This window comes from Eurypyga helias, unplaced genomic scaffold, assembly GCF_000690775.1.
Source record: "Eurypyga helias isolate BGI_N326 unplaced genomic scaffold, ASM69077v1 scaffold52265, whole genome shotgun sequence".
NCBI classification, from domain to species: Eukaryota; Metazoa; Chordata; class Aves; order Eurypygiformes; family Eurypygidae; genus Eurypyga; species Eurypyga helias.
In genome coordinates, this window is record NW_010253119.1 from 1,139 (window position 1) to 13,756 (window position 12,618).

General features: G+C 41.9%; 1 protein-coding gene across 1 annotated transcript; it reads right to left on the bottom strand.

Annotated features, from left to right (window-relative positions):
• Positions 1-880: 880 nt before the first annotated feature.
• Positions 881-11,830, bottom strand: RINT1 (RAD50 interactor 1). The gene is made up of 13 exons (XM_010152552.1): positions 11,504-11,830; positions 11,104-11,345; positions 10,766-10,939; positions 10,543-10,692; positions 9,506-9,662; positions 6,883-6,993; positions 6,462-6,687; positions 5,746-5,883; positions 4,817-5,016; positions 3,367-3,581; positions 2,558-2,738; positions 2,351-2,469; positions 881-1,114 (listed from the first exon to the last, which is right to left on the bottom strand). The coding sequence occupies exons 1-13, from the start codon at positions 11,678-11,680 to the stop codon at positions 898-900; spliced, it is 2,307 nt and encodes a 768-aa protein (XP_010150854.1). The 5' UTR covers positions 11,681-11,830; the 3' UTR covers positions 881-897.
• Positions 11,831-12,618: the final 788 nt, after the last annotated feature.

The window sequence follows — 12,618 nt, forward strand, 5'->3', positions numbered from 1 at the left end:
GGCACTGGAGGGTATCTTTAGAGAATTGCTTTTCTTCATAGAATTAGATGGTTTAAAAAAAAAAATAGAGCTCTTTAACACAACTCAAGTAGTTGGAATTCCCTCCTTCAGTTTAAGTTTACAGTTAGGGGCTGGCTCATTACCGTGCATTAAAATTAAGAGTTGAGCTGTTTAAGTTGGTTTTGTTTATTGGGCTTCTGGTGGTGGTGGGTTTTTTTGACAAGAAAGACCAACTCTGGCAAGTTACGACACATGTCCACAGTGGAAGAAAGGCAGCATCTCCAAGTAAAATGCTATTTTTAAACTTACATGCGATTTTTAAGGAGAATATTTTTAAAATGTAGCAGAGACTGTGGTACAGCAAAGAAAAAAATTGTAATTTGAATTTTAGAATCAATTAGAATGAATAAAGGAAATGAAGTGACATATTCCTTCCTTCTGTGTTCAGTTTACACGTTTTAACACCGAACATCCATTATCTGGGCTTCTGAGATGTGAAACATCTGTGTTTGAGTGAAGGTGGACCAGCTCATAGGGAATAGCTCTCCATACTGCACACGGGTGTAGTTACACGGTAAATACCCTGTGGAATACGCTAGGGTGATGTTACAGCACGCAGCATCGACAAGGCCGACACCTCGTTAGAGGTGAAGGCAGTTTTGGCTTCTAAAGGCAATGGCAAGGTGGCTATGGAAAACAAGATGCGTGCAGCCAGAAACCATGTCAGTGGCGTTTGGAAATTCCCCTAAAAGTATATACAGTAAGGGGTAAGGTGAGATTCAACCAGTCATTCAGCACACAGTACTGGAAAAAAATAACCTGTCTATTACAGCACGTTCGCTCTGCTTTTGAGATCAGTAACGTAGACCCAGTTGTTAGGCATTTCTGAAGAAGTCTTTATTTTCCTGTGTTTGGCCAACTAGCTCTCAAATTGAGAAGAATCTCAACATCCTTTTGAGCTAATTTATAAACTCCAAGTTCATTCAGTGCTGCTGTTGCAGGTGGCTGGTTTGACCTTGATGTTGTTTCGTTTTCTGAAGCTGACTGTAGCACATCCTTCAGAAGCAAGGCAGAGCCAATATTCAGGTTCAGGATAATACAGGCTTCTTTTATGCTAAGGGGGGAAAAAGTTATAGGGATTAGTAGGAAAAGCACCGCCGAGACATACTTTTGTTTTGTGCACACAGTGATTATCAAAAAGGCCTCCGTGGCCTTCTGCAAAGGATCAGAAGTACTGAACTGAAAAGTACTGCTTAGATCAAGGCCAACAGTGTATTTGTTCTTACCATCCAAGCCTTTTCTGTCATGTATGTGTATTTCATAAGTGTCAGTATTTTGTCTCCCCATGCTCAACGTGGCTTTTGCTTCTGAAGTTTTTCCACCAGTATTAAAAATACAGAACAGAATTTGCCACTTAATCTGTCTAGCTTTCCCTAACTACACTGTCCCCTAAGATAATTAGTAACTTCTTACACAGCATCGTTTCAGAGCACAATTTAACAGACAGTTGCTAGAACCTGAACATTCTCCCTAATTAGTATCATTAGGGAGGAAACAGATACCCTGTCTCTGTCACACTGTTTCTAGCCTAAATACAATAGCTGGCCACGTGCCCATTATGCACTATTTTTCTGGTTCCTTTGTCCATCTGCCATCCTCACGCTGGGAATAACATGTATGTATCGATTACCTTTATGAAGGTGACGTGCTCAAAAAAAACCCCTTAAACCTGAAGATGCTACGTGAATATTCCGATTAAAAAACGCCAACATATAATCTTTGTCTTCCAGTATTCAAGACCAAATGCCACGCTCCATGATGACTTAAAAATATTAAGATGCCTGCCCCAATTAGCCTAGAAGTTAAGCGCTGGACTCTAGAAGACCGTGGGCTATTTAAAAAAGGACTAACCACAAAGAAGGCAGCTTCTTCTCATCAGGGAAGGCAAACAGACTGCTGTGCAAGGTGATTCTGGGCAGGACCATAGTTTAACGTCCTCTTTCTTCTAACAATCAAGACAGTTTATTGCATTTTAACTCTATCTTTGAGTAGTTTCTGTGGTCCCAGTTCTGGAAGTCTGTGCTACTGATATTCCTTCCACAAGCTAATTTATCTAGCCATCCTGACTGCACAAAACACGGCGGAACACACGCCAAAGTCTGCTGCTGTCTGAGTACATGCTGCACAATCAAAACTTTCCCAGTTGTGAACGTCGGAAGCGTAAATGATCCACCTATTTTAAGTGTGGATCAAAACTAATTGTGAAATAACCTTGGTGATATGTAAACAGGTGCATTCATCTGGACATTCACGTCTGAAATACCAACAGACCAGCAGTTTGCCTACTTACTGCTTGAAGTAGTTTTCTGGCCTCTTGCAGTAGTGTGCAAATAAAGGGAACAGGTTTCTGCTCATGTCAAACTGGAGTTGTGCGGCTCCTCCTTCATTGAAATGATTTGCCATAATTATCTGCAAACACAGAGAAGTGCATCTGCTGTTGAGGCCGGTCACCAACACCTACGTGTTATTGCATGGGCCACATTTTGCTGACACCTACTTCCTGATATATGTATATATCCACTTTCTCTGCCAGCAGTTGCCAGAAAATTTTGAAGAGCGAGTGACAGAGCTGCTGTTCTAGCTGTAGCAAGCGGTCCCGTAGGGTCAGCAACAGTGGGCAAGCTGTGCTCGATAAAGACATTACTGCTTGCTCTGCTTGAGACGGTAAAGACAACCACCTGAAAGAAATCAGCGCACTGATATTTATTCATATTACAACAACTGAAGTTAAAAAATCATCCTTTTAAAAAAATCTTATCCATTTACAATGTTCAGAGAGTTGTCCTTTCCCACTTCAAATCTAAAAATAATCACAGTCTAATGCTATGTTTAAATTTCATTTAATATTAAACTCATGCTTTGGTTCCAAATCCCTGAACGTGCCATTCAAAGAGATCCCATCTCATCTAGAAAACCGTCAAGTTGTTGCATTCCTTTTATGAACTACTTCAGACATCTACTCAGGAGCAAACATGCAAGAAGCCCTAGGAGTCTATGAAGCCTGAACAGTCATTACAGGCCATTCCGTATTAACTCTTTGATACCAATACGAAGACAGTAATTCTTGTCCAAACTAGTGTGATCCAGAGTCTTTAAGATAACAGGCCCACCAATACTTTAGAAAACATAGCACTAAAATAGTACTGAAGTAAGTGTTAAGAGAATTTTCCAAAACTTACTACGCTGCACTACTCCTACTCAGGAAAATAATGCTGCCTATTAGCTATTCCTGCCTTTATTTACCTCACCTTTTTTTACCGGGAGAGAATATTTTAATGTGGGAAGAGAGCCAAGAGACAGAATTACCTCTCCTTTTTGTACAGCTTTGCAGCATCTTTCACCTCTCTGAAGACATGATCTACTTGTCGAGTCAGCATGTCATGTTTCAGGCGTTCCAGGAGGTTAATCATCCCATCAAAGACGGAACTCTCCATCGACGCCAGCTGCCCCAGCTGCAGTTTACTGACAGCGTTACTCTCTGCACAAACCTCCAGTTCGGCCTGCTGTAGCTGCAAGAAGAACTAGAGAAACACAGCCAGGTAGGAACAGGACAAAAAGTCATCTTAACGCCTGAACTTTTCAGGGTACTTTAACAGGCGTGTTCTAGAACACTCTCCCAACACATGTATAAACTCAAAAAGTTAGTATTTTAAAACCATTTTCTTATCTTTCCCTGTGGTCCTCAGTTAGTGAATGGAAAAACAACCCCAAACTTGCACCCATGGTGGTTTAATCCTAGTAGTGATGGAACTGATAGGGGGTTCAGATACAACAGCAGATAGGCAACGGGAACAGATCTAGAGAAATACTAAAAACATACTTTAAGACTGACAGCAGAACGCTTGAAAAAACCCTCATGTTGACCTTTTTAATGTTCGCAGAAGTAAACCAGAGTCTTTAGCTGTAATTTGTTTTAGAAACAATCATTCATTAAACCATTAATTTGCCAGGCTGACAACAGCAAGAACTTTAATGTGACACAGTGGTAACAACTTGTTAGTTTTGCTTTTAAGCACACCAAGACGCTTCGGTAGATGCACTTATACGGCACAAAGGCTGCTGTACTGTCAAGCCAAAATTACCCTCTGCTAGAGTCACAGTTTCCCGTGAAGACAAAAAGATTTTGGAGGCCACCCATCACCTATTTATTTCTACACACTTTACACGTAACGGGTTTTTTGACCTGTTGTACCAGTAACCACCAAAACGCTGAAAAGCGACAGCAGAGCCATCCTACCACCAGGCTATTATACAGCAACATAATTCCCAACTCCCAGTCATCAGTGAGTGGCTTCCCCGAGCAACACCCAAGCCGTGCTGCACCACAGGTACCCACGCTGAATCCACCGAGGCTAACCTGCCGCGGGAGCAGTTCAAGCGTCACACAGAGGCTACTGCACATCAGTGCTGTTCACGCTGCCTCAGAGATCTCCAAAACAACTCGCTGATTTTTTTTACAATAAAACGCACGTAAAGACGACTACTTTTTTGTCTGTTCAGATTATTCCATCCCCCAGGCTCTCTCTGCATTTCCCTAGACAGTTTATAATTAACACAGCTTAGATCTCAAACAATAAGCCCTTATTTATACATCTTTTATTAAATCTGGATTTACATCTCATTCTGGGTTTTTTTCAGTTATTAATTCTTCTGAATACACTTAGATAAAGAGTGCTGGAAACAAAATGTTTGCTCTGAAACAAACATCCAAAGTCCATTGTAAAATTATTATTTGTAAAGTAAAATAATTACTTACTACGTTGTCAGCCCAGTCAGCCAACACGGTCGCTATGTAGTTAACAGCATTAAGGATTGCACAGTATCGGAACCCTAAGGAAGCTCTAGTCTCTTCCTTCATTACTTGAGTTAGTCGTATCCTGAAATCATCAACTAACTCCTTCTGTAGGCCCAGGAATTGCAGTTTTCTGAAAGCTGTTGGAAGATTCTTATACCTGTCTGGAAAGACATTAACAAAACGTTTTTAGGTTTTCCAACACTGAAGAAAAGCTTTTCAAAAAGAAACATTACAGTCACCTTACTGCACAGCCTTATGCCTAGGAGAACATTGTATAGTACTTAACGCAGCTGACAGATGATTCCAGGGAACTACTCACTGCAAAAGCTAAACATGTAAAGAAACGACATTCTTCCCCCTCCGGATTCCACTAGCATTTTGTATTCTAACACCTGAAGCAATATGTGATTACACCACACCATCCAGTGTGGCCCCTAAAGCGTACTCACACGGAGTAAAATAAAGCCATTCAACACGCAATTATGTGTCTCCTGAAAATTTACGTGCTCTTACACTGTTCCAAGAAAGCAGATGTTACTTAATAGCTTCTAATTTGTCAGAGTCAAAAGGAATGGTAGGGTTTTTTTATTACTTCATTGTAACAAATTACATTCTTTCAAATATGAACAAGTTTTAACATGCTCAATATCGAATGTGTCTTAAAATTATTATTTTGTAAACATGTCACTAGCTCAACATTATTCATGCTTGAGTTAGCGTCCAAAATACAAAATAAACAGGAAAGTTTTTATTAACCTGCAAACATCACAACTTTGCAACATTATTTGGTGACTACTGCTGACAATGGGTATTTTAGAAAGAAATGGGTTAGCTGAAGTTTTGTCACTATTCTTTCCAAACGAGAGCAATGACTATGGATTAATAATTACCTGTTATAACTAACAGCAGAGTCATAAAAGTTTCAGCACAGTCTGGGACTTTCATTTCATCTACATCAGTGATATCTTTGTATTGCGATACCCACGCAGCCTCTGATGAAAGCATAGAGTCCATCTTCTGGAGAGCAACTGAGATGCATAAAACTTGTAAATTGTTTAACAAAAAAAAATTTAACAAAACCCCCTCGAAAATATAAAAACATGAAAGCTTTATCTCTAGTAAGTTAAATATTGCATTTTCAGGTTATAAGAGCTACTGATGACTGGCTTCATACAAAAACAGCTTCAGTGTATCTGCATTTGCAGTGCTGTTAAGGACAAGGTTAGAGCTGACCGAGAGGTTTGTTAACAGCTGGCCTGCTCCTTTCCAATATATTTCCTCTTTGTTTCTCTAAAGTCAATACCCTTCCCCTATTTCCATTTAACGTCCATCCTTGTCTGTACACATACACATATAACATTTGTCTAAAAATAAGCCTACTGGATTCCATACAGCTCAGGGGCAAGAGACCTACAAACCACAGAAGCACTGTTAAGAGTCTAGCCAATTTCTAGTCAAAATAACCACAGAGGATGAAAATAAGTACGTCTTACGTAGCAGCCCTGTCCAAGTGACTTATCCTAATTGAGAAGGCTTCTCCTCTAAGTACACGTGTATTTCCTGATTGTGCAATATAAAGGTCAACAAAATCCACTGGAATTCTTACATTTTTTTTCCACTGTTAGCCACCTTTGGAAGCAGGATTCTTCTGACAGAATATGCATGCAACTGGGAAAGCTGCTGAGGTAACCATGAACGCTGTATAACTCTCTCTCAAATAAGAGTACCTCATCCACAAGGTGACAAAAGAGTGTATCGTCATACAACAGGCATGGAATATCAGCAGCCAGCTTCTCCAAAATCAGCATTACTAGAGCACGAGAGAACTCAAGCTTTTGAAAGAAAAAAGAGAATACAATGTCAGGGATGAGAAGTATTAACATGTGCAAACATGTACACAACACACTACTACTAGACTGAGTTCAGTCTCACCACCTACTTGGTGAAATCAGTGGCGGTGGGTTGCACAAGCATCTATCAGAGGTTGACTCGCATGATCATACAGATGAACCCATGAACCTGCTTACCCCAGCATTCACTGAAGATCCGGCCTTGTCCAGTATCGGCTGGATTTTGTCATCAAGGAACTTTGCATGATTTCCAATCCACATAAGTACTTGTGTTAGATACCATTCAGGCTTGTTTAAAAAAGAAAAGAAAAAATCAAATGCATCCAAACAACATTTACTCAAGTGCTACAAATATTTTAAGATTAATTTCTGAAAAATACCAGTCTCTTCCCCTGCCTTCTCTTGATCTCAGATGTCTTTCACGGTGTTTTACTTTGCTTTGATTTCCATAAAAGCAGTATCAGAGAACAATTTCTGGATTTGAGTTGCCTTAAATGCACCAAATATTCTGTTTCTTCTCAAGCTAAAGCTCTATTTTTTACCTCCCCCTTTCTCTACTGCTTTCTCACTCATTAGGTCCACTCTTCTGCTTCGTATGCTTCTTTCTGTTCTTCTTTGTAGTCTTTATGCCTTGGGACAGCACTTGAGAAAACTCTTCCCAGTAGCTCCAGTCTTACTGTCATTGCACCCAACCTCAACCCTCCCTTCCCCTGGGAAGTGGGGAATCTGTCACCTTCACATTTCAAATTTTAATGCTTTAAGCTGTTTCAGTTCCCAGACCTAAACATACGGGCTGTAGTTTGCGATGAACGCTGCTTTCAATGTTAGTGCAAGCAGAAGCAGTTCCTGTTCTCCTCACACCCAACAGCCAAAGAACCTTCTGTTGAACTTACACTCACATTCTCCACATTTAGTGCACGTTTCTCATTTCTGTATTTAAAAAAATCATTGTAGCAACAACTATCAAGGCTGCAAATGTATTTACATTGACCCAAGATTGTTAACACACAATTGTCAGACTTGTGCAACTGAACTGTTACAGAACAGGTCCCAAACTCTGCTGCAGATGCATTACAGCAGCATTAACGCGCTGAAACCTGTTCCACTGATAATCCTCAGACAAAAATCCTCAAGTCTTTGAAGACAATTCATACAAAAAGTGAGTTGGTTTCCAACTGGCAAACTGGACATCTCTTGTTGTATGTCAATCTCAAAAATTGACCCAGAAAACTAATTATGTACCGGCGCTTTTAGACTGATCACATTATACACTTACAGCAGAATCCAACATTTTCAGTTACATGAAGGTAAAAACCACAATGCCAACAATCAAAGTCACAGCTTCGTCCAGCCTTGCAGCTCAAGCAATAAGGAACAGTTGAAAACCGTTTGCAAAGAGACAGAGGAAATAAATCAAAGCTTCTGAAATGACAGGAATCAGTCTAAGACTGCAGTAACACTTTCTAAATGATCTGGGCGAGGGAGAAAACACTTGTGCCTCTGAAAGATCTCCAAGTCTCTGGACTTGTGCAAAGCCTTTGATCCCATCCCACGACATCCCTGTCTCGAAACTGGAGAGACATGGATTTGACGGATGGACCACTCGATGGATAAAGAACTGGCTGGATGGTCGCACTCAGAGAGTGGTGGTCAACAGCTCGATGTCTGAGTGGAGATCGGTGACAAGCAGCGTTCCTCAGGGGTCAGTGTTGGGACTGGTACTGTTTAACATCTTTGTCGGTGACATGGATGAGGTCATTGAGCGCACCCTCAGCAAGTTTGCTGACGACACCAAGCTGTGTGGCGGGGTTGACACGCTGGAGGGAAGGGATGGCATCCAGAGGGACCTGGACAGGCTGGAGAGGTGGGCCACTGCCAACCTCATGGAGTTCAACAAGGCCAAGTGCAAGGTCCTGCACCTGGGTCGGGGCAATCCCAAGCACAAGTACAGGCTCGGTGGAGAGTGGATAGAGAGCAGCCCTGAGGAGAAGGACTTGGGGGTACTGGTGGATGAAAAGCTGAACATGAGCCGGCAGTGTGCGCTGGCAGCCCAGAAAGCCAACTGTATCCTGGGCTGTATCCAGAGAAGTGTGGCCAGCAGGTCGAGGGAGGGGATTCTGCCCCTCTACTCTGCTCTTGTGTGACCCCACCTGCAGTACTGCGTCCAGCTGTGGAACCCTCAACATCAGAAGGAGCACCACTCCTATGATGAAAGGATGCAAGAATTGGGCTTGTTCAGCCTGGAGAAGAGAAAGCACCAGGGAGACATTATTGCAGGCTCCAGGGAGACCTTATTGCAGCCTTCCAGGACCTGGAGGGGGCTACAAGGAAGCTGGGGGGGACTTTTTACAAGGGCCTGTAGTGACAGGACAAGGGGGAATGGCTTTAAATTGAAAGAGGGGAGGTTTAGATTAGATATCAGGAAGAAGTTCTTCACGGAGAGGGTGGTGAGGCACTGGAACAGGTTGCCCAGAGAAGCTGTGGATGCCCCATCCCTGGATGTCTTCAAGGCCAGGCTGGACGAGGCTTTGAGCAACCTGGTCTAGTGGAAGGTGTCCCTGCCCATGGCAGGGAGGTTGGAACTAGACGATCTTTAAGGTCCCTTCCAACCCAAACGAGTCTATGATTCTATGTGCCATCCTGATATCTGTCCACACTTTGGTGTACACAACAACCGCACAGTTTTGGAGAATCTTAAATTTCAGAAAGAAAAGCGTTAAAGCTACACACTTTAAATACAGCAATCTATCTGTTGCTTAAGCAAGTGATTTAAAATGAAAGAAACTGCTTTCTCCCCTACCTTGTTTAAAACGTTGGTTTGTTTATTTCCAGTGAAATGATACTTGAATCTCTTCTGAAGTGGATTCAGCATGATCTGTATCGGAAGGACAATGGGTGGCGAGGGGGGTAAAGCGTACTTTTCTGGCAATTGTTTAGGTTTCGTTAAGAGTTCATCTCTAAGTTTGACAGTCAAGGACAAATTAGAGTATTGAATTCTCCCACATCATCGTTTCAATAGAATGGGTTTATAACAATGAACATTTCTTAGTTCTACCTCATCGGCTGAAGGCAGTGCTATGCGATCAACACAATTCCTCAAATATGAAGGACAGTCAAAGTATTTTGGTTTATATAATTTTTTAATACAACTCGGGCTGATAAGAATTATTTATTCAATGACAACACAAGTCACTTAAGTCAGTTTGATTTAGGAAACATGTAACGTTAAAAGAAGAACAGAGAAAACCACCATTATCAGTACCAAACACAGGGGCTGTCCAAGAAACAGGTTTAACCATATTTGTTAAAGGAGAATAAAAGACCCATGAGATTAATAAATGCAATACATGATTTCCCATCTTCACATAACTGATTTAGGAACCCAGTCTGCCCAGTCAACATTGTTACCAACTCAGGGTTGTGTAGAAAGGCCTTGTATCTTCCCATGCCATCATAAAAAAACAAGTAAATAAATAAAAAAGCTTGGTTGAGCTTTAGCTGTGATTTAATTCACCAAAAGAGGAAAGGACGAGCAGCAGTGCCTTCTTATTAAGCTCAAAGGCAGACTACTACTGCTGCACAATGAGAATCCTGCGGTAGTCTCCTCTTTCTTAGCAAAGACTCCTTCCGAGACACGTATCTTTAGCGTTCCCTCACCTGGCATTTTCTAAACAACACCAAAAAAATAACAACATTCCAATGTTAATTTGAATTTACGCTACTTCGGATTATCTTGTGTCTTCAGGGAGAAGAAAATTTTAAGTAATTTTCCTTGAGAATGTGCATCTCTGACACTTACTATTCTTTAAAATACACCACAGCTATTTAAAAGGATACGAAGTTTGCAATTTCAGAAGCTGACAAAACAACGTCTCCAAATTGTTATATACATCAGGAGTGCCGGCTGGTGTGCCAAGGCCAAACGCCTGAGACTGTGGTGGCCCCACGAACGGCCAGCGGAGCTGGGCGAGTACCTCCTCAAAGTCACTGCAAGGCAAAACACGCACTTGAACACGAACTCGGGGTACAGCACAAAGATGAAGGAGTGACAGTCCCTTACCTCGACAACTTGTCCTTAAGAATTTTATGCCAGAATTTAACAGTGGATCTCACAAAAGCAAGCAGATGAGAACAAGATGACTCCTGAAGTTTAATATCCAGTTCTGCCATGAATGCTAGAGTACTGGCTGCCTCTGGAACATTGTTGGTCATCAGGTACTGCTGAATGCTATCACTATCAAATACAACAAAAGCCAAGGCCAAAAATTCATTAACGAGAACAGAAAAGAATAGTTTTTATATTTAAAAGGGAAGATAAAACTCAAATCTGTTCCATTATTAAACTATTTTAAACTAGGTTACCGGTCTCAGAACATATATGCAGTACTCAAACTTTACCTTAACTCTTCTATTCGTGAAATCCATTTAAGATAGGACAGGTGTCGCTCAATCTCTTCCACTTGACTAATCAGCACATCGAGATCCTCCATCCATGGCTGAGCTTTCAGTAAGTGGCTATTGATTGAATTGGACAGAAGAGTTTCTTCCTCTAGAAGCCGACTCAGAGACTTTTTAGAATCTTCCGCATTCTTTAAGGCATTCTGAATTCTTTTAGGGACTTCTGATGAAACTGTGAGTACCTACATTCACACGGAAGTGTTAAGTCTGACATAAAAACACAGCGCTATGTAGTAGTGCCATTTGAGACACTAACACGCTGCTTTAATTGAGATAAATAGACTTTATCGGTCATACAGCATATTCAGAAGAATTTAAAAAACCCCAAAAGGATGCTTACCTGTTCCTCTAACTGCTTTTTGTTCTCTGACAGCTTATCAATCAGGTTGTCTAGCTTCCTCAGAGAATCATAGTCATTTCCAACTTCTCTTTCCACAAATTCAGAAACATAGTATGGGATATCACAGTGATCTAGATCTCTACTGACTTCTTTCTTTTTAACAGCAACGGTTGCCATGTTTTCTTTCTCTGCAACACTGATTGTACAATTTCTAATTAGTCACCACTAACACAGCACAAACCACTATTGATCTAGCGAGAGGACAAAACTCCATGAAAAGCTGGGCACCTCATTTTAAATCGAAACTTTAAAAAGCAGTATGTTTGCTGAATAACTAAAAGTGAGACAATTTGCTGGCATAAGCCTTACCTGAGATATGCTAAAACACAGGTAAGAAAACACATCCAACTGGTGATTTATCGTATGTTAATTACTGAAGAGAAATATGCCTGTTAAATTCTTCCTTCCCCAAAACTGAATTTTATTAAAAACAGTTCAATACCTATGTAGTTTCTCCATGTGCAATACAGAAAATTTAATGCAAAGTAGTGAAAAACTATTTTTGCAAAACACAAAGGAAGATAACCACGTTCTGCTTTGCGTTTTCATACAGTTTAGGATGCCCCAGAGATAGCAGCAGCTGGCTGATGTCTCCCTAGCAAAGTACCCACTCCAGTCCTGCAGTGATTTTGCGTGTTGCCGAGGAAGCAGCGAGTAAAGAATACAAGGTAATAAGAAGGGCCGTGCTGTCCACCGCACCGAAAACAAGTAACTCCGCAGAAGACTGCCAACAAGTGGTGCTTTTTTCCGACTAAAGGATCAGGATGAAGGAGGAGAGGGGAACAGGACCCTGGGGAGCATCCTCCACCCATCTCCCTGCTCAAACGCGCAGCTCTGCACCCACCTTCTGCCAGGGGCCAGGCCTGTTGCAGTCGCGTCGGGAGGCTCTGAGCGAGGCCCCTGCCGCCCGCGGCCCAGGCCAGGGGACCGAGCAGCCCCTTCCCCGCGAACCCTTAGCGCCTCCGGGAGCCCCTCTTCCCCCACTACCGGCTCTGCGCCTGAGGCGGCACTCTCCCTCGCGGCTGGACGGCGCTCAGGGAGCGGGCGCGGACAGC

Excerpts from the sequence above, each read along its gene's own strand:
- RINT1 (XM_010152552.1), bottom strand. The coding sequence starts at position 11,680 with ATGGCAACCGTTGCTGTTAAAAAGAAAGAAGTCAGTAGAGATCTAGAT. Across the intron at positions 11,346-11,503 it reads AAAAGCAGTTAGAGGAACAG|GTACTCACAGTTTCATCAGA; the intron begins GTAAGCATCCTT and ends GTGTGAATGTAG. Across the intron at positions 6,994-9,505 it reads AAACCAACGTTTTAAACAAG|CCTGAATGGTATCTAACACA; the intron begins GTAGGGGAGAAA and ends TTTTTAAACAAG.